This window comes from Glycine max, chromosome 20, assembly GCF_000004515.6.
Source record: "Glycine max cultivar Williams 82 chromosome 20, Glycine_max_v4.0, whole genome shotgun sequence".
Classification (NCBI taxonomy): Eukaryota; Viridiplantae; Streptophyta; class Magnoliopsida; order Fabales; family Fabaceae; genus Glycine; species Glycine max.
In genome coordinates, this window is record NC_038256.2 from 37,371,799 (window position 1) to 37,398,935 (window position 27,137).

At 31.4% G+C, this 27,137-nt stretch overlaps 4 protein-coding genes and 1 pseudogene across 5 annotated transcripts; 4 read left to right on the forward strand and 1 right to left on the reverse strand.

Moving 5' to 3' along the window:
• Positions 1–836: 836 nt before the first annotated feature.
• LOC100817869 (probable beta-D-xylosidase 5) lies at positions 837–4,446 on the forward strand. Of its 2 annotated transcripts, none has more exons than XM_014772739.2 (5): positions 837–1,582; positions 2,046–2,215; positions 2,393–2,490; positions 2,593–3,357; positions 3,583–4,446. In XM_014772739.2, exons 1-5 carry the CDS (start codon positions 905–907, stop codon positions 4,194–4,196), a joined length of 2,325 nt encoding a protein of 774 aa, XP_014628225.1. In that variant the 5' UTR covers positions 837–904; the 3' UTR covers positions 4,197–4,446. The 2 variants fall into 2 exon arrangements, with proteins under 2 accessions (XP_014628225.1, XP_006605998.1); XM_006605935.3 differs by having other exon boundaries at positions 838–1,582; positions 3,523–4,446.
• Positions 4,447–6,713: 2,267 nt separating this feature from the next.
• LOC102662455 (uncharacterized) lies at positions 6,714–7,378 on the forward strand. The gene has a single exon (XM_006605936.4). The coding sequence runs from the start codon at positions 6,831–6,833 to the stop codon at positions 7,155–7,157; it is 327 nt and encodes a 108-aa protein (XP_006605999.1). The 5' UTR covers positions 6,714–6,830; the 3' UTR covers positions 7,158–7,378.
• Positions 7,379–8,175: 797 nt separating this feature from the next.
• On the reverse strand, positions 8,176–10,947 carry LOC100777449 (conglutin beta 7). Its single transcript, XM_014772740.3, has 4 exons — positions 10,762–10,947; positions 10,312–10,519; positions 8,971–9,031; positions 8,176–8,865 (listed from the first exon to the last, which is right to left on the reverse strand). Exons 1-4 carry the CDS (start codon positions 10,818–10,820, stop codon positions 8,300–8,302), a joined length of 894 nt encoding a protein of 297 aa, XP_014628226.1. The 5' UTR covers positions 10,821–10,947; the 3' UTR covers positions 8,176–8,299.
• A 7,842-nt stretch (positions 10,948–18,789) lies between these two features.
• LOC100777980 (endo-1,4-beta-xylanase 5-like) lies at positions 18,790–23,099 on the forward strand. The gene is made up of 7 exons (XM_003555947.5): positions 18,790–19,221; positions 19,298–19,344; positions 19,575–19,797; positions 19,924–20,090; positions 20,685–20,783; positions 21,369–22,160; positions 22,659–23,099. Exons 1-7 carry the CDS (start codon positions 19,155–19,157, stop codon positions 23,004–23,006), a joined length of 1,743 nt encoding a protein of 580 aa, XP_003555995.1. The 5' UTR covers positions 18,790–19,154; the 3' UTR covers positions 23,007–23,099.
• A 2,455-nt stretch (positions 23,100–25,554) lies between these two features.
• On the forward strand, positions 25,555–26,591 carry LOC121174359 (endo-1,4-beta-xylanase 4-like; annotated as a pseudogene).
• The last annotated feature ends 546 nt before the right edge of the window (positions 26,592–27,137 follow it).

The following is a 27,137-nucleotide window of genomic DNA, read 5'->3' on the forward strand; positions in this document are numbered from 1 at the left end:
TCTTTAATTGTATTCTTCTTGTATTTACGTTTCTCAACTAGTTTTAATGAAACAAGTTTGCTTTATGTAAAAAGAAAGCATATTTTATAAAAAAAAATTATAAATTTCTAAAATGTGAATATGTGATGCGAAAAACGAACTGTTCTTTACACCAAAAGTTATCTAAGGAGCAATTAACCTCTCGAAGCCTCAAACTAGAAAATCAAGTACCGAAAATTCAAATTTAGTTGACTAATCAAAGCATGCGTTCAAACTTTGTCAAAGGACTTGGATGATTAGTGGTGCATACAAGTGTCTTGGATGGCTTATCCTTAATAGAAGCGTGCACTTTATGTGTTTTGTCTTCAAAGGCACCCTACCATGACATGAGTACCTCTTTCACTTATACATCTGAGATTCATATGTACTAGTAGCTTATTTACCAAGAAACATTTAGATCGTTAATTATTTGGCATCACATTGACACTAGATTCGTTAGCTATTCATATTTAGCAACGTCATATCATCAATCCAATCACATTCCTATGTGAAGCATCATGTTCATAATTTAAGTGGCAAACCATCATTCCACATTAATTGTTGTTGTTACCCAACAATTATCGCTGTCACTATCTAATTTGACGGTCAAGATAGAGATATGTTGGACCATGTAGAACACTAGTGATGCCATGCCACAACCAGAGATGCTTTTGTTTTGTTTAAGCATCTCAGTATCATTACTGCCAAAATAATCTAGACCATGTAACTCAATCCACAAGCAAGAACCTTTTAGCATGAAAAAGGAGAAAGGGCACACAAACTTGGGCTCAAACTTGTGGTATATAAATCAAGAAGAGAGGTTACAACTCTCGAACTCCAACATAACATATATACACAACTACATAAAGTCAAGGCAAACCATATCATGAAAAACCAACTTATGTTCTTATCCATGTTCCTTTCGTTTCTGATTCTTCCAACCGCTAGCCAAAAACATGCATGTGGCTCTGCCAAGACTAGCAACTTTCCATTTTGTGACACTTCACTATCTTATGAGGACAGGGCAAAGGACTTGGTGTCACGCTTAACACTTCAAGAAAAGACACAACAACTAGTAAACCCTTCTGCAGGTATTTCGCGGCTTGGTGTTCCTGCTTATGAATGGTGGTCAGAGGCTCTTCATGGTGTCTCAAACTTGGGGCCAGGAACACGTTTTGACAAGAAGGTGCCAGGTGCCACTAGCTTCCCAGCAGTGATACTATCAGCTGCAAGCTTCAATGCAAGTTTGTGGCAGAAGATGGGGCAGGTTGTGTCAACCGAGGCTAGAGCCATGTACAATGTGGATTTGGCTGGCTTGACATTTTGGAGTCCTAATGTGAATGTGTTCCGTGACCCTAGGTGGGGGCGTGGCCAAGAAACTCCAGGGGAGGATCCCTTGGTGGTGTCTAGATATGCTGTTATGTATCTTCGTGGCTTACAAGAAGTGGAGGATGAAGCAAGTGCTAAAGCTGATAGGCTTAAGGTTTCAAGTTGTTGTAAGCATTACACTGCTTATGACCTTGACAATTGGAAAGGCATAGATCGCTTCCATTTCGATGCAAAGGTAAAGAGGGAAACATACCAATGTGCTATAAATATGACAAATGATGCTCTCTCCTTCCTAATTATAAGACATAGTTGATTAATTTAAGCTTATTAACAAAGTTAGTTAATTTAGCTATTAACATTAAATTTGTCTATAATTATAATATTTTTTCAAATTTATTCTTAATTTCATTGGAAATCTATTCATTTTTTCTAATCTTCATAGGAGAGAGAAAGGACAATTAAGAGTATTTTAGTCAAAAAATAATTAATGAAAAGAGAGATGAAATGAAATCTTATTGATAAGGGACAAAAAAAATTGTTGACTATGTCTTATAAATAAAGACAGAAGGAATATAATATGACAAAAGATAGAGAGAAATAAAAAATGTCAATTAAGTATATGCATTATGCAGGTATTCTTGTATCATTACTCTAACTTTGACAGTGATTGTTGTCACATATAATTGGGCTTGTTGCAGGTGACAAAGCAAGACTTGGAGGACTCGTACCAGCCTCCGTTCAAGAGTTGTGTGGTGGAGGGCCATGTTAGCAGTGTTATGTGTTCTTATAATAGGGTGAATGGGATTCCTACATGTGCTGACCCAGACCTTCTCAAAGGGATAATCAGAGGCCAGTGGGGTCTAGACGGGTTTGTCTTACATCCCTAACAAGTCATTTGATTTGGTTTATAGATAACAATTCCTACCTTTTGCTGGCCATCGAGAACTATATATTGATATGGCACAGTTTAAGGTTGTCAATTTTTTGCATTTTTAGTTTGAGATAACCAAGTGAAGCTGCCTGATGTTTCCTGCTTTCCTTACAGATATATTGTTTCAGATTGTGATTCAGTGGAAGTCTATTACAATGCAATTCATTACACTGCAACTCCTGAAGATGCAGTGGCTCTTGCACTGAAAGCAGGTAGAACTAAGGTTACAGCTGCACAAAGTTCTACAATTTTCTGATAAGGAGGAATAAAAAATTGAGTAGTTTTGGATAATTGAATGGTATCTTATCATGCAGGTTTAAACATGAACTGTGGCGATTTTCTTAAAAAATACACTGCAAATGCTGTAAACTTGAAAAAAGTAGATGTAGCAACTGTAGACCAGGCCTTGGTGTACAACTACATAGTCCTGATGAGATTGGGCTTCTTTGATGACCCCAAGTCACTTCCATTTGCAAACCTTGGACCATCCGATGTATGTACTAAAGACAATCAGCAACTGGCTCTAGATGCTGCAAAGCAGGGAATAGTTTTGCTGGAAAATAATAATGGAGCTCTTCCCTTGTCCCAAACTAACATTAAAAAATTGGCTGTGATTGGACCAAATGCCAATGCCACCACAGTTATGATTAGCAACTATGCCGGCATACCTTGTCGCTACACTAGCCCTTTACAAGGACTACAGAAGTACATTTCTTCTGTAAATTATGCACCTGGTTGTAGCAATGTTAAATGTGACAACCAGAGCCTCATTGCAGCAGCGGTTAAGGCAGCAGCCTCTGCTGATGCAGTGGTGTTGGTTGTGGGATTAGACCAATCTATTGAAGCAGAGGGCCTGGATAGAGAGAACTTGACATTACCTGGTTTTCAAGAGAAGTTTGTGAAAGATGTGGCTGGTGCTACCAAAGGAAAAGTGATTTTAGTCATAATGGCAGCTGGTCCAATTGACATTTCTTCCACTAAAAGTGTTAGTAACATAGGGGGGATATTGTGGGTTGGTTATCCTGGTCAAGCTGGAGGGGATGCCATAGCCCAAGTAATATTTGGAGACTACAACCCAGGTACTGTTTTATTAACTTTGTTAATTGATCGTGTAAAATCTTTTGTGTTGATAGTACATTGCTAATAAACTCTTATTTTAAATGCCTTTATTTTTTTTTAACACTTTGCTAATGGATACTGCCAACAAAAATTTTAGATACCAATAGTGAAGTATTATTTTTTAGGTGGTAGGTCTCCTTTTACATGGTATCCACAATCTTATGTTGATCAAGTGCCCATGACAGACATGAACATGAGAGCCAACAAAAGCAGAAATTTCCCCGGAAGAACCTACAGGTTTTATAATGGGAATTCCCTCTATGAATTTGGTCATGGATTAAGCTACTCCACATTCTCCATGTATGTTGCATCTGCTCCCTCCAGCATAATGATTGAAAACACATCCATTTCTGAACCACATAACATGCTCTCTTCCAACAACTCAGGCACCCAAGTTGAGTCTCTCTCTGATGGTCAAGCCATTGATATTTCCACCATAAACTGCCAGGACTTGACATTTTTGCTTGTCATTGGTGTGAAGAACAATGGACCCTTAAATGGATCTCATGTGGTCCTAGTGTTCTGGGAGCCAGCAACTTCAGAGTTTGTGATTGGTGCTCCAATTAAACAACTTATAGGATTTGAAAGAGTACAAGTTGTGGTGGGGGTGACAGAGTTTGTAACAGTGAAAATTGATATATGCCAACTGATAAGTAATGTGGATAGTGATGGCAAAAGAAAGCTGGTCATTGGACAGCACACCATTTTGGTTGGATCTTCCAGTGAAACTCAGGTTAGACACCACATTGATGTCAAACTTTCTGGGAGTATGAATGGAAAAGAATTCATGTCTGAATGAATCCAGTAAGAGAACTTTGCTAGCAGCTACAAGTCATAGCAATAATACGATGAGTTTGATAACAGTATGTGGAAGTGGAAGATATGAGATATCATATGTATGATGGATCATATACTATGTATTAGATATTACTAATAAAAATACTATGTATTAGATATAACAAATACAAATCATAATGGCATATTAACATCTCAAAGAAAATAAAATGTAAACTATCCGGTTAAATTATAAAAAATAAATTTTAATTTAATTGCTTTGAGTATATATATAATAATAATAATTAGTTATAGACTTTATAGTTGACGCATGCTTATACATTAGCAAAATACAAAGCCTAGAAGAAGGGGTTAAACCTTCAACCTTGTGATTAATAATCACGTGCTCTAATCAATTGAGCTATTCTAGCTTTTGACACAAATATCAAAACAGTAAATTATTATTCCGTTCTTGGTCACAATCACTGTTCAATTTTGTGGTGGGATGTATTGTATGTTTAGGTATTTGGATTGTTACGAATTTGTCGATATAAAAGGTATCTCAGTGGGTTTAAGAGAGGAGAGTGTGTTTATAAATAATTTTTTATCTCGACTTTAAGTAACGTGGGATTTTGTGACTCCTGGAACAAGTTCTCTAGTTGAGGTTAAGAAGCAAGAATAGTTTAAGTCCAGTTAATGTTTTAACCTCAAATTCACAAGTATGGTTAAGATCACCATATGAGATATTGTTTGTTTAGGCATTTAGTGAACCGTCATGAATTTGTTTTTGTAAAAGATGTATTGGTGGATTTGACAGAAAAAAGTGAATGAGGGTGGATAAAATAATCGCCTTATTGGTCATTGAGGGTGAGGGTATTTTCTTACTTGGTGGACCGTCGCAAGCATTGGATACTTACATGGAGATATACAGAAGGGGTGCCTAATGAGGGTGAGGGTATTTTCTCGCTAGTCTTTTTGCTTTTCTATAGGGTGCATGAAGTAACTTTCCAGGATCAAAGGTATGAAGGAATTAAAAGTGAATCAAAGTGGATAAAAATAACCGCATTATTGGTCATTGAGCTCTACCAAATGACAATCGGGGTGTTCACTTATAAAATTAAACCTTTTTTTCCTTGACATCTTTTAGTTGAATGGATTAAAGATTAATTTTGCTTATGATAATATGATTGTCATTGACCAAAAAAATTTTCACACACAATAGGAATCAAATACTGGATTATCTAATAAATAGATCATCCCCATAACACATCAGTTTATAAAATTGAACTTTTTTTTTTAAATGACCTGAACTATCAACTAGGGAAAAAAAGAATGCTGGAGAGTCCACAGCTCTGATTCAATTGAATGCATATTGCCAATCCTCTCCTAAGTCATTCTTACAGTAGCTTAAATTCAAATGCCTCTGTAAAATTAATGCGTTATATATTTCGGTCCTTTAACTGCAGATTTTGGTTCCTATATAGGATTAGTACTCTTTTCATGTGATTTTTTTACCGGAATATTATTAATCCTTTCATCATAGCTAACTATTGTAACAGAATGTTATAGTCATTGTCATCCTTGTTATAATTTAGTGAGAGGCAAATCAAATTGTCTGTCTTTTAGCAGATTATGGTATACGGAGATTTATAATTATTTCCAGACATTAGCTAAATAACTTTTTTTAAGATTTAAGGTACGCTGAAGTGATACTTGCCGGAATGTAAATGTTTCTTTTTTTTTATTAGTGGCCAATATTTTTATCTTTGATATAATATTTATTAATATTATTTAGCTATAAACAACAGAGTTGCAGGACATGGCTGCTGTTTTGATGTGTGATTCTTCTTCCAATTTCATAATTGTCAAAAGCTCAATCTTCTCTAGTTTTGTTTTACTAGGCCTAATGTCTATCATAGCCGCCTGAGGAAATTCCACATAGTCAAAAGCTCTAACGAACTAATCAATAATCATTATTTTTAAGATAAGAATAAACCGGGGAGCTTTCAAATATCGACCGTATCAAGCAAAAGTCATAGTCAGAGTTGTCATCCAGACAACAATTGCTACCTAAAAGCCAATTAGCGTGTGAAGATATTCAAACACCCCTCAAAAGTCAAAATAACTTTTCTTTTGTTGGAAGCGATATTCATCCATCAATTCCATATAATTTTAAGGGATAATGATGATGTTGTTAATATTACTATGTTATTATTCTGTATGATTAAAATGACATTTATTTTTAATCCTGTGAAAAAATAAAAATAAAATTTATTTTTTTTAAATAAGAAATTTAAAAATGATATTTTTGGTAAAATCTGAAAATAAATATTTCTATTTTTATATAAACTAAAAGCATATTTAATCTTGACAAGAATTGCTACTCGTTAGTTTAAGTTTTGAAAAAATTACCAAGGAAGAAGTATTTAAAACACACTTTACTTCTAATACTCGTGAAAGAATATGAATGGAATAATCTGCGTTGACAATTTGCGCGTCAAAATCTCATAGCAAACTACACCAATATAAATACGGCCTTCCGTGTAACCTTCTGCTACACACAACACCAAACATTACTTGAAGGCTTTCAACAATATTCATAGTCAAAGATTGTATTTTGAGAGAGAAAGAAGAAAAAGGAAGATCAAGTTAATCAATAATGGAAGGTTTGATTCCATATCTGATTCATGCAATCAAGAAGCAAAAGCCTCACCACCACAACTACAGGAGCTACTCTCATTCTGAAAGCTCAAACCGCAGCTACCACGTGCTATTGGCGTCTGAATCCTTCACAGGATCTTCTCACAGAAGAACAAGGTCTGATTTTCAGCCCCCCACAAGTGAGTTCTTAGAGCAGAGATATGGTGTTGATGGATTCTTGGTCAGCCCCAGAGGCCAATTTACTGCTGCTGCTCCTCCTCCCACTGTCAATGTTAATGCTGCCCAACACTCTAACAATATCACCAACATGCGCAATCGCAAGTGATATATATCGTCAAGATCATAGGGGATGATCAACTTTTCTTTTAATTTTTTGGACCTTTAGATGTTATTATATGTCTCTTCTAAGGTTTGATTCATTTGTTTAAGATGATGATTGATGGGTGATTATCAATTTTAATCTTATTGTGTATACTTCTGATCTTGTAACCTAATCTGTAGGGGATCAATTGTAATGGTGTGCTTCAGTGAATGTTATAAAATTTGTAGACGAACAATTCTCTTCCCTTCAGTGACAGCCCGATATTGAGTAATCAGTACAAAGAACTTACCCAAAATTACGGTTGCATTTTTTATTTATTTGTGGTTCTTTTGTTGGTATTTTCATTTTTTTGCTTCGTTATTTTGGCTATAAAACTCTTTGCTTAAAAAGTAACCACCGTAATGTTGATGGTCTAAACTCATAGCATTACCACTTAGGGAAGATAGATCAAAATAAAAAGTAAAAAGATAATGAAACATTTGTGCATGTGTTTACAAGTAGAAACTCAATAATTCTGGCCATCACCGGTGTTACGTGGTCTTGTAAAATTCATTTGGTCTTTTTTTTTTTAATGGAAACCTTCAGTTAAAAAATTAATTATTTAATAGTGATAAAATATACGCTTTCCAGTTCAAGTACACGTAATCCTCACTCCTTAGACAGGAGCAGCTATGGAGTAGGTAGACGAGGGGGAATAAACAGAAAGAAACATAATACTTTAAAAATTGCTCTTACCAAAAAAATGTTTACGATAGTTAAAGGAAAGCACAGGTAATACAAGCTTGTAGATTGCATATTGCATACTGCTCTTATGCCCAATGAAGCCAAGAGCTATTCCACTTCTAAAATCTGTTCCTCCTATACCCTTGGGATTCGAATCCTGTCTGAGTTTGCAGAAACTGGCAATCGTTGCGCTAAAGAGACTGATTAGCTATGATTTAGTAATAACTTGATAACATAATGAACAAATTCGGTAACTGTTTAACTCATGCCAAAAAACTTAAAACATGTAAACCAGAGAGGAAAAGAAATCACAAAATTGGTAAATTAAGCAAAAATCATCTCTGGAAATTGTCCGACAAGCCACGAGTTGATTTTTTTAAAATAAATAAAAAGGCTTAGCAAATACTTGTTTTTGTTTGATATTATGAAGCCAATAGTGCTTCTAACTTTGCAATCTGGTCATCCTCATTCTTAGGAATAGGATCCTTGTTAACCTCTTGATACAAATCATGTTTCCACTTCTCCATTCGTGTCTTAATAGGACGATAACCTTGCTTTCCATTAAATTTATCTCTTCCCCTGTAATTGTTATTGCCTCCACTGCCCCCATACCTTGCTCTTGATGAAAAACCATCCCTTCTAGCTTCAATCTTATTGGGTGCTCTGCCCTCTGCATTTTGCTTCTCAGGTCTATCCAGATGATGAGGATTGCTGCTTCTTTCATCCTTCCTTTCATTCCTTTCCGGAGGATGGTCAGTATGGCTTGGCTTTACTTCCACTATCGAAGCTGGATTAGCATCTGCTGAATCCGCAGGGATCTTCTTCTCCCTAAATGCACGTCTTTTCCTCATAGTAGGTGGATCATCTTTTCTTGCAGTGAAACCATCTCTTTTCTGTAAACTGTCATCCAGTTTCACCGGTGATTTCTCATCTCTTTGCTCTCTACTTTGACTTTCATTATTCTCTTTACTCTGAGTAAAGACTTTTCCTGCATGGAAAGGAATAATTGTGTGCTTTAGCGTATTGAGTCAATCTACAAAACATCCATGCACAATAAAGCCAACGGAAAAGAATATGTATAAAGGAAGCTTACCACCAGCTTCCCTTTGACCATTGCTTCGACCAACCTGCCCAGTACTACCCCGTTCATCATGCTGTTATACAACAAGCATAGGCAAGCCTAAGAGGGTTATATATTATGCCACTTCAAGGCATGGGATTGAACAAGAATCCGCTACATCAGCCCAGAAAAATAGTTTGCATATACTGAATAACAATCAAGCATATAAAAGGGATTTTCAATCTATAATTCAAAATGAATCTCCACGTCATCTTGAAAGTGATAATTTAGACATTTCCTTTTCAATATAGCATTTAAAAAGATAAGGGATGATAAAGATTGCAACTTCTTATCAATGAAGTGTGGTAAGAATAAGAACTATTTTCAACAACTCTGGCAAAGCAAAATATCTGATATTATACAGATTGCACAATCAATTATGCAAGTATAAACTATTCATACAATGTTTAACCCTCAAAGCAGATGAAGGTTGTTTTCTTTTCATTACATTTCTTATAGTTTATACAATTGAATTTGCATTACAAGTTTGTACCTGACAGCTAATGGCACAAAACAAAGAGAAAAGATTGGCTTATCATGTTTTTCTCCCAGTCCCCCCTCCCTTCCAAAAACAACATAAACCATTGTAAATAGTTTACTAGCCACAAGATAACTGATTGTACGCAATTGCAATCCAGGGCCATACAATGACTGTGAACTCAAGTTCACTACTTAATCTTGGGGAATGAGTTAGCTAGTGGGAAGTGTATAATGCACATGCAACCCTCCTCTCTGAGAATGTACAAATTATGAATCTTCAAAGGTTAAACTATATTCACTTGGTTCTTATAGTTGTCCAAGTTTTAGTTCCTAAAGGAGAAAACTGTAAATTTTAGTCCTTATACATGCACATAAGATAAGTTTTGGTACCTATTGTTAACATTAGACAAAACTTTTTGGTGGTGATAAATTGCTAAAAAAAAATGTGCAGGGACTAAAAGTTACAACTTTTCTGATAGAGACTAAAACTTAAACTGAGAACAACTATAGGTAGTATATATTTAACCTCTTAAAGCAACGAAGGGGAGTGAGATATATATATATATATATATATATATATATATATATATATATATATATATATATATATATATATATATATATATATATATTTTATTTTTTTTTTCTTTCTTTTTCCAACTAGTTTGAGTGTTTGACGCATTCACTAGGAACTTAGAAAGGGTTTTAAACAGAATCTAAACAAGATACAATTCAATATGTAAAGTTGAATACTATTGGGAGCAGAACTTGGTTCAGAGTTAAACAAGAACAGCTCATGCATTCAATTATTAATTTTCTAAAAATTGGTATGACCTGGTGATAAGAGCGAGATCTCGGTGGTTGAGACGAATGTTTGGGCTGCTGCTCATGATGATCATTTGAATTCGATTTCTTGGGAGCAGCATCGAAGGGTTCACGCCTAAAATGATGTGGTGGGTTTCTCTGATCTCCTCCATCTGAGGTTACTCTGTTCCTGTCCCTTTCTCTTTCTTGTTTACCATCCCTTCTATATCTCTTGGGACTGCAACCCCAAAATCAACAAGGAAACCATCTCAGTGTTTTCCTATAACTATAATGAATGCATTCAAAATTAAACTAACCCTAGTTTAATAGAAAAAGACGCGATTGTAATTCTGAAACCTTGTAGAGTAAGAAGGGTTATAGTGAATAACCCTAACTCAATGCACTCCGTTACGTGTTAGGTTAAATTGAAAAGCATGCGAATAGGGATAAGAATAGAAGCATTGGGAGAGTAGAGAGCACCTTGGTTCTCGATCGAACTTGGAGTGGCGACGCTTGGAATCAGAGTCTCGATGAGACATTAGGTTTTTCTGTTGACAAATTGAAATCTCAATTCGATCGGATTAGGGCTAAGCTTGTTTCAGCTATAGTATTTCAGTATTTCTATTTCTACATGTCACTGTCACTATCCAATCCATCCAACAAACATCACACACTAGTACCCGCAAGATCAATATTTATTTCTTGAATATTGAATAAACAACCAAAATTTATAAACAAAAAAAATTGAAGAATAATTAGAGAAAGTATATAAATATAGTTTTAACTTGAGATTAATCATATTTGTCTTTTTTCATTTTTTTATAGAGTTTTTTTTTTTTTTTTTACTTGTGTATAATGCACCCTACATGATATAATACGGAATAACAATCGTTGGTAATTTCATGATATCTTCTACAAGTATATAAAATAAAAAAATCAATTTAAATAAAATTATTTTATTAATAGTAAAAATGTAAATTAAAATATTTACATAAATATGTTTTTTTGAAGTCTTGAGTTTCCTCATCACTGCAGTAAAAAAAACAGGTTCCTAGTCACTAAGGTAAATTTATGTTTTTTTTATCTTAATTTTTTTTATCCATAAGAATAAAATATAATATAAAAAAATTATAATAACTCATTTATTCTGAGATGCAGCATTGTGTCAAAGGTTCCTCATTTTTTCTTTTATTTATATATGTATAATAGAAAAAATATTTTGCCGTATAAAAAATAAAGATTGTCCACACAGGATATATTATTTATAAATGAATGCAAAAAAATATATACTGATTTATCTTTTTAGTTTTTATAATATTAATAATTAAAAAATATTTTTAAAATATAAAATACGTAAAAGATAATTGTAATTTATAAAAATTTAAATATTTATTTTGAATTTTTTTTCATCACATTTTTTGTAAGAGTTTGTGATAAGTTTCTTTTGCAAAATCTACTGTATATTTATCTTAAATACCTTGAAATCATTTTTGGGACAGATTTTGACACGTGTCATCTTCTCATACCCTTGACAAAATTTTCCTTTTTTACAAAACTTATTATGAGTATTTGACATGTAAATGTGTAAAGGAGTTTACGAAAATAACTAATGGGAATGTTTATAAGTTATTTTTAACTTGTTTCAATAATCTATCTATATTATATTAATACAATTTAAATTTATATTATATTAATAAAATTTAAAGTGTATTTGATAAGTTACTCAAAATCTATCTATCTAACTTATTCGTGTCCCCGTTAATTATTTGCAAGCATATTTACTAACATGTGAAAGAAACATGCATATATAAAAATTGAAAGAAGATAATTGAACAAGAGATTTACGAAAAAATAAAAAATAGATGCTACTCATTGATTAAGATCTTTTTATTATAATCATGTATGAGCATTATCTCTCCTAGCAACATTTTTCTTCAATATTCTTGTAACATATTTTTACTTGTTTTAGTACTCTTGCAAGCAAGAATCTAATGTAATGATCAGCATCTAAGGAAATAAAGTCAATGATAAAAAACATGTAAAAATATAATTAATTCAATTATAAAATAATAATTACAAAACCTTAAAAAGTGGTAAGAGAATGAATACCATTCTTATTCGACTTTTTATGACATTTTTTCATACACATGCAAAAACACACTTGATATGGAAAAATGGAAATTGAATCTAGACATTTTTCTCAACATTTGGAATCACAACCAAATTTAATAGGTACATTGTTAACTTGTGCAAAGCTCGACATGATCATAATCATAACTCCAATACTTTTCATCTCATTTTTTTTGTCATAATTCTTCTCTTAGTCTTTATAATTTATCTCAACATTTTATATACATGTTAAATTCTTATTGTAATATTTGTCTCTTCAATGAAATTGTGCATCAAGCTTTTCCAAGATTTTGCATCACATCAAAAGTTTGACTTATTTTTATTTTAGCAATTAAATATATACATATATATGTAAAGTCTATGTCTTAATTTATATTGTGAGTAACAATGTGCTTTAACATAATAAATTGACTCAGGTAAAAATAATAATAAATTGACTAAAATTTTAATAAAAAAGTAAATATGTTAAGTAAATATAGAAAATATAATATCATATAGAAGTAAAAAATATGAATTTTATTAATTCAGAACTTCAATAAGATAGGAAAATTTCAAACTAAATAATGTATAAGTCAAAAGAATATAAGTAGATAATGTAATATAACAAAAAAAAGTAATCAAGTTTTCATTTATTCATTGGTATAATTTATATAAGATTGAAACTAAACAGTTTATTAGTATAATTTTTTGCCACAAGTAATATTACGTGTGTTAGTTTTTTTTTCAACTGGTTAATGCAATTGCATATTCGTCAAACTCAAAGTTAAGCTAAAACAATCTCATCTTAATGATGGTAATTAATCATTATAATATTTTAATTAAATGAAATTTATCCCATAAAATAAGCAATAAAAATTTATAGTTGTTGACTAAATAAAATTAATCACAATTTTAAAACGTATAAATAAAAGTAAATTAATTACATTCAAATAAAGTTACAATGTGAATCAAATATTTACATACATATCATAAAAAATGATATAATAAATATAAATAATTGATATATTAAATTTACAAGTTTGATATTATACAAAAAAATAATGTTGAAATATGAACATAATATTTCCATGGAAAATAAAAAAAATAAAGCATCAAATAGCTACTAACTTGTCAAGAAAATAAAATGAATATCTTAGATTAAATTATCAAATTTATAATTTTAGCATGTGTAGAATAAACATTTTTTAATTTATATGTCCCAAATTGTATTGGGAACTCAATGCCTTGCAGTTCTTATACAAAGAATTATACTTTACCATATGAAGTTAAAAATGCTTTTATCAATTTGCATGTGAAAAATATTTTTTGTATTCATTTGTCCCAAATTGTACTGGGAATTCAAAGCCTTGCAAGTTTTGTACAAGAATTATAGTTTATCTATATGCACTTAAAATGATTTTGACGGCATGATTTTTTCTAATCAGGATTGAAGATGACACATGACTGTACAATCAATTTGTAATTAATGAAGTAAAAATGGCATAAGATAAGGGAAATTATAGATTGATTTGAGTTTCTAATTCTAATCTAAAAGTTAAAAACAATTAGCTTACATGAATTGGATTCGTAAAAGTGAATTTTCTTTATAAACTCTTATCTTTTAAGTCTTTTATATTATTTCAATAATTAAAAGTGGAAAAATTGTAAAATTACTGTCAGCAGACAAAAATTATTTCAATGCTAAATATTAGACAATGTATGTAAAATTAAAAAGCAAGCAAACAAAATTAAAAGATAAAAGCTTACCTTAGAGAGAATAAAAACTACTTAAGACAAGGTTACTATCAAAAGCTACCAGGATTATATATACATTTGAAGTCACTATCAAGGTTACTATCAAAAGTTATTAGGATTCTCAATAATTTTGAGAATAGAACACGATCTTAGGTCATTCTTCCTTAGACATAATTCATTAAACACTGAAAATTAATTCAAATTGGTCGAGGGATTTTGTTGATTGTAGAATTAATAAAAATGAAAATAAAATTCAATAAAAATACTAAAACAAAGTTAAATAAAATCAACTCAATGATTGAAGCTTTCGATTAAATTATCATGGTTATAAAATTATAGGATGAATTCATAATCATACAATCCAATATGAGTTCATAAGATAATTATGTCACATATATTTAGAAAAATTGAGAAAATAATCACTTTCCCAAGTTTACATGAATTCAAGCTATGACATATTAACAATCAATCAATCAAATCCAATAAAAGTTCATGAGATAATCTTTTCACATATATTCTATAAAAATTGAGAAAACAATTACATTCTCAAATTTAATTGAATTCAAGCACAAAACATATTGGAAAACTATTAATTGATTACTATAGGATTAACCAACCATATTCCTATTTTGAATTAAATTCTCTAAATCTAATCATGATCATGCATAAACTCAGAAAATTGAAAAACATAAAAGGAGAAGAAACATATTACAAATTTAAAATTTAAGCATAAAGGAACTCAAATTTATCATAGGCTTTGGGACCCTTGGATTGAAAAATCAATTTAGCTCTCCATGAACATCTTTATTGAAAGCTTAAAACAAGAAAATTGTATAAAAGAGAAGGAAGAAGAAGGAGACAAAAGACTATAAAAACTCACAATTAAAATTCTCAATTTTGTTCTCTTTTCTCTATTACTTCCTATTTATTGGAAAGTAAAAAAAATATTAATCCTAAACAAATCCTAATCTTATTTTAAATGAAACATTTTTAAATATAGGATAAGAAAACATATCCTAATGATATTAACTATAATTCTCAATAATCAATACTAAATACATCAACATATCTTCAAATATCATTTGATAAATCTTACTCATAAACTCTCCCAAAATGTACTTAAAAGTATAATTGGGCCACTAATTACAAATTAGGCCCAAAAATGCTAAAGTTGAAAATAGTGTAAGGGCCACAACATTGAATCTCAAATTTGAGTAATGTATAATCCGAATTAGCTTGAGTTTGTGAAACATAAAATTGTAAAGTTTTTTTTTAATCAAACAAGAGAAGAATGGCTTGAATCCAAGCTCTGTGTAAAAAGGTATGACATGTATAGTAAAACAATGTCAATAATAAGAAACTATTTAAAAATTAAAAATAATCTAACACTTGACTCAATGAAGTCCAATGTTACAAAACTCACTTAAAAGGAAAAAAAAATAATCATTAAAATATGTCAATTATACATGAGTCACTAATATATGCTAAATATGCAGTGATACTTATGCCCATTTTCAAATTATGAACTTTTGGTAATATATAATTTTTCTTAAAAAAATTAAATTGTGAATTCTGTCGTAGTACCCTACAATTTTTAAAACTAGTCATTTACTAATGTTTATGTTCTAAAACATCAATTATTTTAAGATAAAAAAGAAAGGTATCACATATATATCTTTAATTCAGTGAGTGGTTCTCCATCTTTTAGGTTTAGCGTGCTAGTGATTTTATTACTCATCACCTGTGCATAAGTAGCCTTTATTTAATCCAACGCACTGTTTATTGCTCGGTGGCAAAAACGAGTTGTAACTCACTACTAAACAGTGGTTTATTGATTCGGATTAAGATTTGGCACAATATATTTCATGCTTTTATCATTTGTGTGGTTGATGATGTCCATTATATGCAGTTTATATATCCACACTAACTAACTAATTTTGTTTTACGTACGTGATAAACTAAATATCGTTTATTTAAGCATGAAGATGCATTCCTCTTCAGATGGCACTTGAATATTATTGATTGAATTTACAAATAGTGGGAGTCTGATATATTTAAGTGATCGAGTGATGAAAAAGAAAAAAACAAGACTATAGTATTATTTATTTTAAGAGGAAATATTGTCACTAGAAAGAGAGAGAGATGAGATTGATTTATACTCATAACTTATATATCTATAAATTTTAGATTAGTTAAAAAATACTTAATGCTTACTAATAGTATAAAATTAATATAACATGATTTTTTGAAATGTATAATTGGCAAGTCTTATGCAGACTAATCTGGTGAGAGAAAGGAGGAATGATTTTTTAAGTCTAAAACATTTTTATACCTTTAAATAATTTTTTACTAAATACTTACATAATTCATTGTTTGATTTTTTAAGTCTAAAACATTTTTATACCTTTAAATAATTTTTTACTAAATACTTACATAATTCATTGTTTGATTAAAAGTTCCTAGTAAATAAATTATGTTTATAAATTTATTTAATATTTTTTGGATAGATACAGAAATATTAATCCTTGAAACACATAAAATAATAATAATTTGATTATACTTTATGTTTGGATTTAATAAAAATAATTAAGATAATATTGTTATTTTTCTAAAAAGAAATATGTAAAGTACATTATAATATTCATAAACTTGCTTTCACTTTCTAAAATATTTGCATCAGAATTATGTATTCATATATTAATAATCATTTATTTAAATATCATTGAAAGTTGACAAATTGATATGAGATTATTTTTGTCTAACTAATAATGTCAAGTTCGAGTGTTACTATATAATTGTTTTAGATTTATAAGCTAGTGTAAAATTTTCTTCAGTAAAAAAAGTACTCGTAGTATATAAAAACAAATATTCAAATAGCTTAGCTTCAATATTTATAAATGTAAAATTTATTATATTGGTGACAATTAAATTTATATACAAGTGATAATTAGTTACTAGGAAACATGTTTTAAATACTTAGACAGGAAGCTTTGCTATTCCTAGTAATTTTATCATATTCGAGTAAAATTATCTCCTATGAATAAAAATAAAAAATAATACTTGAAGTGTCCTTATATTATATAATAGCCCATACCAAAAAAAATATAATAGCCATCACGTTTGCTTTGTAAGTTGTAGCACTATATAGAGCCGAAGATGATTCACGGGACATCGTTGGAGTCCATAATTCGAATTATCTGACATTGCTCAAGGCATGTCTGTGCTTTTAACCTATTATGTATTTAGCGTCATATTTCTTATTTAATTTGTACCCTTCATTGCATTTGATGCTAAAATCAAATTTTAATTTTCTAAAACAATTGGACTAATCTAATATGTGATGTCCAGAGTTTAAAACAAGATTCCCCAAAGTAATGTCGGGACAAAAAGTAATTTATATTTTTTTTATTGTGATAATAGTTAGAAATTAAACTATGTGTAAGTTTAACTTATTGGGTTAATGATTAACCTGATGTGTGATTGTTATTGATTTAAAAAAATTATGAAAAAAATTAAACAATTTATTTTAGTAAATAAATCGTTCGTTTTTTAATTTGATAATTTTGTTTTGTATGTATATGTTGATTAAATTATTTTTTGAACTATGATAATTTTTGAAATTGTGAATTATTTATTTAAAAAATTATGTCTTTAGCAAATTATTTGTTTTAGGATTTTATATCTCGGAAAACTAATATGCAATAAGGATTTTATTACGATTACTATTGGAATTTAATTAAACTATAATGATAATATTACTGTCAACTAATTACAAAATATTAAATATAATATATTTATTTTTATGATAATTATTTTTAAAATGATATTTAGGATACTTTTTAATTAATTCATATTATAGTTTTTTAAACTAAAACAGAAAATTAATCTCACTATTATATGCCTTGTAGATGCGCATTATTATGCAATGGGTGTTTTTTTTATTATATTAGAGTAAAACAAACACCTCTTTAGATTTTGTTAAATTTATCTTGATATTCCTCATTTTTTATATATTTATACTAATCTCCTTAATTGTTTGAAAAATATTACACTGTATATTCTGATAATCTGATAATGGAGGTTGCTGCAAACATTAAAATAGCAGAGAATTTATATGTAATTTCAAGAAATCCCAACAAGTAAATTACTACTAATTTACTCTTTTTATTATTTAATTATTTCACTGCACCATTCTATTATATTTTCATGTTACCAATCATAAAATTTAGATAAGGCTTATTTGATTTACCATAAATAAATAAATGAAGGCTTCTTAATTAATTTGATTGGTGAAGTGACAAGGTTGTTGCAGAAGGCTGCAATTTGTTGTTGTTCGTCATCTACGACTAATCTTGCCTTTCTTTTTGCTGGTCCCTCCCTGTTTTCCAGTTCCGCCATCTTTGTACACTGTGAAATTATATTTATATAATATATTTTTTTTATAACAAATTATATACCAAAAAAAAGAAGAAGAAACACGTATATAATAAGATGATTAGTGTGATATAGAGAAATAAAAAATATCATAAAAATTATCTAGTGAATAATATTAACTATGTAAAAGCTGAAACGTAAAAAGTAAATATGATATTTATGTAATAAACTTTAAGTTTTAATTCTTAGTCCAGCTAATTTAGCCTTTTGCATGAGATTGGATTGGTGGTTTTTTCAGTTTCAGTTTATTACTTTGGAATGACTACTGTAAATGTAGACCAGCCGTTACAAACTCCTTTAGATGCATTTAAACTTTTTTTCTATGGCATAAACATTAGCGTATAGAAAAAATAGAAATAATGCATCATTAAAGAACATCAAAACAAATTTATGTACATATGAGGCGATTTCCAGGCTCACACGTAATGCACTTATGTTTTCTTTTGTTTTTTTTTTTCTTTCTAAATACTAGGGGAAGTTCTTGGTACTTGAGATAATTTCCAGCGTCAATATATACCCCTGGTACTAACATGAAGTTTAGTGTGTAAGGACTTGTTTGTTTGATTAGTGAAAAGATGAAGGTTGCTGCAGAAGGCTGCAACTTGCTGTTGTTCATTACCTCTTACCTTTTACTGATCTCAGGTTTCTATCTGTTCCTTCCATTCCTCTCTTTCAGTGCCAGCTAAGAGTTTCTAATATATCTTCCTAACACGTGCAGGGCTTGGTGTCCATTCTTTGTCTTATGATCATTCTGCTACCACAAAGGCAATAACACTTTCCTTACCAATAGTTTCATGTACTATAACCTGGAAAATCCACTAGAGTATTCTTTCTAAGTTTCATAATGTTTTCCATGTTATTTCTTATTTTAGACTACATATAATTTTAAGTTTCTAAGTTATAACTTAACCAAACTAAATATGGGTATGTGGTAGTTTCTGTCAGCAGTTAATACACAAACTTATTTGTGTTGCCATTGCTTTGAAAACAAGCAGTGTTTGGCAGAACCTCGGAGAGCACAGTATGGAGGAGGCATTATAGTAAATCCAGGATTTGATCACAACATAGAGGGTTGGACAGCATTTGGAAATGGAGCAATCAAGGAGGTAATGTCGAATGGAGGCAATAGATTCATTGTTGCTCACAACAGAACACAACCATTAGATAGTTTCTCTCAGAAGGTCCAACTTAAGAAAGGAATGCTGTACACCTTTTCTGGTAACTTCACTTTCTCCACTGTAGAGTTGTATCACATCTCTTTCACTAGCATTCATTTGATGAATGCTGCCATTACTTTTCTGAAACATTTTGAATGATTAGTTTTTCTCCCTTCTCCACATTCAGCTTGGCTTCAGGTCAGTGAAGGAAGTGACACTGTGTCGGTTATGTTTAAAACAAAAAGAAATGAAATGGTACGAGGTGGCCAAGTGATAGCAAAGCATGGATGCTGGACCCTTCTAAAAGGCGGCATAGCTGCAAACTTTTCAAGCCCTGTTGAAATTCTTTTTGAGGTAAAATACATTCTTGATTTATACCTGCTATTTTTTCAGCAAAGTTTTTACAGGAACTAAAATAAAAATTGTGATAGTTTTCAACAACCAAAAACATATTTAAACCTACCTATTTTTGTTTCAGCTGTAAAGTTTATGCCTATCATCTTGTCTTATTTTGCATATTTTCTCAAAATTCAACTCAAGTATAAAACTTAAGGGCCCCTGTTATCACTCTTCTCAGTTCTCACTTAATTCTTCTATTGAAATTGAAATAACATGCACACCAGACAGAAACCTTTCGTGCTATTTAAAAGTGCTCCAGAGGGTTAGCTGTTAATACTCACTAACTAGCTGCTTCATGTGTAAATACTGAAAAGTGAAAGTGAAATTACGTGTTGTATTCAAATATTTATTAAATTATTTTAAATAAGCAAACTATGATTCTTGGAGGTTCTCATTCAAGAGCATGCAATTTTATTTTTTTGTGGCTATAAAATGCATATAATTGTTAATACTTAAAGGAATTATACGTGCTGTAGAATTGTGTGAGATCCTTTTTTGTGTGTATTTAGATATCTGTTATGTTAACTAAAATTTATTCCAACCATGTAGAGCAAGAATTCAGCTGAGGAAATATGGGCAGACAATATCTCTTTACAACCATTCACTAAAAAGCAGTGGAGATCACTACAAGACGCCAGCATTGAGAGGGTAAGTTAGTGCAAATCCTTCTCCCCTTACAGATGTTGGAATTTACATGATAGCTCATGCTTCTTCACTTTCACATATATCCCAGTGGTTTACATCAGGGGAAGAATCATTGCATTTATTTTTGGGCTAAAATGAAATTCAGCAGTTGTTAGTCAAGCACGTGGTCATTAAGAGTATGAAAGTAATAGCAGATGAAATAGCTTAGACAAAATCAGTAGTAAATTGTAGGCCAATATACATTTTTTCCAAGTCTTATTTTTCAGTATCACTTTGGTTACCTAAATTTTGAAAAATTCATTTTGATCCCTTAAAATGTCTTTGTTAGACCAAATTGATTCTTCTGTCAATATACTCCTTTCATTTGACATGACATCTCTCTTAATTTCTCATGAGTGAGCTGTGATCAAATTACTGTGACAAATTGAAAGAAAATCAACTTAGTCTAATAAAGACAATTGACTAAAGTAGAACTTTTTAAAGTTATGCAACCAAACTGAAACTAAAAATAAGATGAAGACCATAAAGTATTTTAGCCTAAATTGTAAAAGGAAAAACAAATAATGAGTTTTGATCTATAACATGCAGGTACGTAAGAGGAGGGTGAGATTCCAGATAACTCATGTAAACGAAACAGCATTGAAAGGAGCTAAAGTCATCACCAGACCAATAAAGCTGAACTTCCCATTTGGATGTGGAATGAACCATTATATCCTCACAAACGAAGATTACCAGAGTTGGTTTGTGTCAAGGTTCAAATTCACAACTTTCACCAATGAGATGAAGTGGTATAGTACAGAGAAAAAGCAAGGCGAGGAAAACTACACTATTGCCGACGCCATGCTGAAATTTACCCAAGAGAATGGCATTTCTGTGAGAGGTCATAACATTTTCTGGGATGATCCAAAATATCAGCCTGATTGGGTTAGGACCCTATCACCTGCGGATTTAACGAAAGCAGCAGCAAAAAGAATGAAATCTGTGCTTTCAAGATACAAAGGAGAACTGATTGCATGGGATGTGATGAATGAGAACCTCCATTTCCACTTTTACGAGGACAAATTCGGTGAAAATGCCTCTGCAGTAGCATATGCAACAGCTTATGAGCTTGATCCAGAGCCAAAGTTGTTCCTGAATGAGTTTAACACCATTGAATATAGTGGGGATGAGGCTTCCAACCCAGCCAAATATATAAAGAAACTTAAGGAGATTCTGTCATTTCCAGGAGTTTCTGGAATGTCAGCAGCAATAGGGTTGCAAGGCCATTTTGCTAGTGGCCAGCCAAATCTTGCATATATGAGGTCAGGTCTTGATCTTCTTGCTACAACTGGACTTCCAATATGGCTCACAGAAGCAAGTGTGGATCCACAACCAAGTCAGGTATTTCCTCAACTTCAGAAAATATTCCAATAAACTTCTCCTTCATGAACATTTAGCTATAACTTGCAACAGAAACTTCAGCTTATTACATTACACAATGAGTCATGTTATAAATTTGTTTATTTATTTTGATAAAATCTATCAAAAACTTCATTAAAATAAGCCAAAAATCTTATATGTATCAAATTAGAATGTACTAGCAGTGTAAATGTTGTTTATGCTGTCTACAATCTCAAATTATGATGTATGACACTTTTATAATGATTATCTTAAAAATCATAGGATGATATCTGGTTAGTTCACAGTATAAAAATCTTTTCACTTAGTGTAAGGAAATTAAACTCATCAAATTATTTTCACAAGCTCTTCTAAAAGACCCCTTAATGCAAAATACGCCAATTTTGTCTTTTTATCAATTAGAAAAAAAAAGAAAGAAATCTCAATATATGTGACTAACTGACATTACCTTTACTTTTCTCATTCTTGTTTCTTGAGTAGGCAGAGTACTTGGAAGAGGTACTAAGAGAGGCTTATTCTCATCCTGCTGTTGAAGGGATTATAATGTTTTCTGGTCCAGCACAAGCTGGTTTCAACGCCACGACGCTAGCCGATGAGACTTTCAAAAATACTGCTGCTGGAGATGTTGTGGACAAGCTGATTCAAGAGTGGGGAACTGGGCCTAATATTGCCACAGCAGATAGCAGAGGAATTGTGGATATTTCACTGCACCATGGAGATTATGATGTAACTGTTACACATCCTCTAATCCACTCCCCTATAACGCTGAATCTAAGTGTAAAGAAAGATTTTTCACTAGAAACCATTCATGTGAAAATGCATGCATAAAATGTTATACTTCTGTTGAAGCAAGCCGTCATTGATTGCATATGTAAATTTGAATGATTGTAATAAAATGGCTTGCAGCATTGTGGTTGATTATTCTTGTTCTCCAAATCCTACAACTATCAATGATCTTCCTCACACTCCAACATAAGACATGTACATATGAGTTTGATAAATATATTTTAGTTAGTTAGTTACAATAATAGTTAGTTAAATCATGTTCCTATATATAATAATGGAGGTTAAGATGCCTAAGGTCTCACTTAAAGACATCCATTTTCTTAATGGGCCAAGCCATGAACAAGGAGAAGAATGAGCATCTCCATAAACACTTGTCAGGTTATATTTTTTTTAATAAAAACTTGTGTAACAAATAGAGATAAAAAAGGAAAAGAAATAATACGATTGATGTGATAAAAAATAAAAGGCTCAATTGTACTTTTTACTTCTAATTTTTTATTTTTTGGTTAATTTTATTCCTAACTTTTATTTTTTCCACAAATTTTACCTCCAATTTTTGTCCTTATTAATGTATAAATGATGGATGGTAAAATTTGCAAGTTTCTTAAAAGTTGGAGGTAAATTACATCAAATTAATTTGTTAGGAGTAAAATTTGCCAAAAATAAAAAAATTGAGATAAAAATACAATTAATCCAAAATAAAAAAAAAATATTATTTTAGGGTGTAAAAAAAATAATAAATGCTATATATATATATATATATATATATATATATATATATATATATATATATATATATATATATATATATATATACACTGAAACCTAAGAAACAAACTCCTCAGTTATCTAATAAACTGGTCTGAGTTGTAATAAAAAAAAATGACCAGAGTTGTTTAACGTTTCGTCTAGCTAATTTAGCCTTTTGCTTGAGTTGTAATGTTTGGTATTTTGCGTTTTGATGAACAGTCATTGAGATTGGATCGCCAGTTCAGTTTATTACTTCGGCATGCATGACTACTGTAAATGTAGACCAACCGTTATAAACTCCTTTAAATACATTCAGCCTTACGTACATAGTTAAAGTAGCCCTTTTTATGGCATAAATTGCGCAGAAATAATACATTTTTACATAACATCAAATTTAAATATATACATCATATGCATATTTATATATGACTTTTTAAGTAGTAATAATGTAATAATTAACCAACTTTTAATTTTGATCATGTATATTTGTATTTGTATGGTCTAAATTAATTTATAATTCTTATTTCTCATATTAATTTAGAATTTTCATATTTGGTACCCCTCTATATATATAATAATTATTATTTTTCCTAATTGGAATTTAAGGTGATTTTCAGGCTCAAACTTAATTTACTTATCTTTAGTTAATTATTACAACCAGTGAAGGTGCATTTTTTTTGTTTTTTTTATAATACTAGGGGAGGTTCTTGATATTTGATGATTTCCAGCGTCAATATATACCCCCATTACTAACATGATAATTTACTGTGTAAAAACTTAGTTGATTAGTGAAAAGATAAAGGCTGCTGCAGAAGACTGCAACTTGTTGTTCATTACCATTTACCTTTTACTGATCTCAGGTTCTTAACTGTCCCTTCCCTCTCTCTCTTTCAATGTCAGCTAAGTATTCACTAATAGCATTTCTAACTAATGAATGTATCTTCTTAACATGTGCAGGGCTTGGCGTCCATTCTTTGTCTTATGATTATTCTGCTAATACAAAGGCAATAACACTTCCTCACCAATAGTTTATAGATAGTAACCTGGAAAATGTCCACTAGAATATTCTTTCAAAGTTGCAAAATGTTTTCCATGTTTACCTTCTCAAATTCCATAGTACACCATAATTTTATATTATAACTAAATATGGGTATGTGTTAGTTTCTGTCATCAATTAATAGACAAACTTACTTGTGTTGCCATTGCCTTGAAAACAAGCAGTGCTTGGCAGAACCTGAGAGAGCACAGTATGGAGGAGGCATAATTGTAAATCCAGGATTTGATCACAACATAGAGGGTTGGCCAGCATTCGGAAAAGGAGCAATCGAGGAGGAGTGTCGAAGGAAGGAAATAGATTCATTGTTGCCAACAACAGAACACAGCCATTAGATAGTTTCTCTCAGAAAGTCCAACTTAAGAATGTAATGTTCTACACCTTTTCTGGTAACTTCACTTTCTCCACTGTTGAGTTATATCACATCTCTTTCACTAGCATTCATTTGAGGAACGTTGCCACTTTGGCCGCTACTTTTCAGAAACATTTTGAATGACTAATTTTTGTCCATTCCCCATATTCAGCTTGGTTTCAGGTCAGTGAAGGAAGTGACACTGTATCAGTTATATTTATAACAAATGGAAGTGAAATGGTACGAGGTGGCCAAGGGTAGCAAAGCATGGACGCTGGACCCTTCTAAAAGGCAGCATAGTTGCAACCTTTTCAAGTCCAGTTGAAATTCTTTTTGACGTGAAATACATTCTAGATTTATACCTTCTAGAAATTTTTTGTAGAGACTAAAATAAAAACCATGATATTTTTCAAGGAATAAAAATATATTTAACCATGACATCCTTCACCAATGAGATGAAGTGGTATAGTACAGAGGAAAACTACACTATCCCAGATGCCATGATGAAATTTACCAAAGAGAATGGCATTTCTGTGAGGGGCCATAACATTTTCTAGGACAATCCAAAACAACAGCCAGAATGGGTTAAGACCCTATCATCTGAGAAATCAGGAGAAGCAGCAGCTGAAAGTATGAAATCTGTGGTTTCAAGATACAAAGGAGAACTGATTGCATGGGATGTGATGAATGAGAATATCCACTTCCACTTTTAGGAGGACAAATTCAGTGAAAATGCCTCTTCAGCAGCATATACAACAGATAACAAGCTTGATCCAAATACAAAGATGTTCCTGAATGAGTTTAACATCATTGAATATAGCTAGTGGGGATGAGGCTTCCTGCCCAGCCAAATATATAAAGATACTTAAGGAGATTCTGTCATTTCCAGGAGTTTCTGGAATGTCAGCAGCAATAGGGTTGCAAGGACATTTTGCCAGTGGCCAACCAAATCTTGCTTATATGAGGTCAGGTCTTGATCTTCTTGCTACAACTGTACTTCCAATATGGCTCACAGAAGCAAGTGTGGATCCACAACCTAGTCAGGTATTTCCTCAACATCAGAAAATATTCCAATAAACTTATCCCCCTTGAACCAACTTGTTGAGTGAAATTGGGTTTGAATCCCTTAAACAAGGTCTTGTATTCAAGTCTTAAAGATGCTAAAAACGTGATTGAGAGGGGAAAGTCTATTATAGATGGTTAGCCAATTTTACGGCGGAGATTAGTCATCCGTAAAATTGGATGCTTCACACCAATAGTAAAAAAAATTAGAGTTTAATTAGAATGTTAGTAAAGAACATGGAAATCAAAGTCACTTGTCAGTAAAGTCATACCTGGAATAATTTATGATTGGTTGATAGTGCAAATGATTTTTTTTCATTGATAGAACATGGAAATTAAACTATCGATTTTTTTTTCTTTAGTTCCTTTAAAAGATTCCTTAATGGAAAATAAACCAAATTTATCTTGTTATCTGTCAGAAAAAAAGAAAAAAAGAAAAAAAGAAATCTCAACGTACCAGCCAGGTTACTGACATTACCTTTACTTTTCTCATTCTTGTTTCTTGAGTAGGCAGAGTACTTGGAAGAGGTACTAAGAGAGTCTTATTCTCATCCTGCTGTTGAAGGGATTATAATGTTTTCTGGTCCAGCACAAGCTGGTTTCAACACCACGATGCTAGCCGATGAGACTTTCAAAAATACTGCTGCTAGAGACGTTGTGTGCAAGCTGATTCAGGAGTGGGGAACTGGGTCTCATATTGCCACAGCAGACAATAGAGGAGTTGTAGATATTTCACTGCACCATGACGATTATGATGTAACTGTTACATATCCTCTAATCCACTGGAAGCCATTCATGTGAAAGTGGGTGCATAAAATGTTATGCTTCTGTTGAAGCAAGCAGTCATTGCATGTGTAAAGTTGAATGATTGTAATAAAGTGGCTTGCAGCATCATGGTTGATTATTCTTGTTTTCAAAATCCTACAACTAACAATGTTATTTCTCATACTCCAAC

What these genes read in the sequence shown, in the direction of transcription:
- LOC102662455 (XM_006605936.4), top strand. Translation starts at nt 6,831, where the DNA reads ATGGAAGGTTTGATTCCATATCTGATTCATGCAATCAAGAAGCAAAAG.
- LOC100777980 (XM_003555947.5), top strand. Translation starts at nt 19,155, where the DNA reads ATGAAGGTTGCTGCAGAAGGCTGCAACTTGCTGTTGTTCATTACCTCT. An exon ending in AATGCTGTACACCTTTTCTG is followed by an intron (nt 19,798 to 19,923) that starts GTAACTTCACTT and finishes CTCCACATTCAG; the next exon opens with CTTGGCTTCAGGTCAGTGAA. An exon ending in TGGATCCACAACCAAGTCAG is followed by an intron (nt 22,161 to 22,658) that starts GTATTTCCTCAA and finishes TTTCTTGAGTAG; the next exon opens with GCAGAGTACTTGGAAGAGGT.
- LOC100817869 (XM_006605935.3), top strand. Translation starts at nt 905, where the DNA reads ATGAAAAACCAACTTATGTTCTTATCCATGTTCCTTTCGTTTCTGATT. An exon ending in GCTTCCATTTCGATGCAAAG is followed by an intron (nt 1,583 to 2,045) that starts GTAAAGAGGGAA and finishes GGCTTGTTGCAG; the next exon opens with GTGACAAAGCAAGACTTGGA. An exon ending in GGCTCTTGCACTGAAAGCAG is followed by an intron (nt 2,491 to 2,592) that starts GTAGAACTAAGG and finishes CTTATCATGCAG; the next exon opens with GTTTAAACATGAACTGTGGC.
- LOC100777449 (XM_014772740.3), bottom strand. Translation starts at nt 10,820, where the DNA reads ATGTCTCATCGAGACTCTGATTCCAAGCGTCGCCACTCCAAGTTCGAT. An exon ending in AAGTTCGATCGAGAACCAAG is followed by an intron (nt 10,520 to 10,761) that starts GTGCTCTCTACT and finishes TTGGGGTTGCAG; the next exon opens with TCCCAAGAGATATAGAAGGG. An exon ending in GATCTCGCTCTTATCACCAG is followed by an intron (nt 9,032 to 10,311) that starts GTCATACCAATT and finishes GTTGTATAACAG; the next exon opens with CATGATGAACGGGGTAGTAC.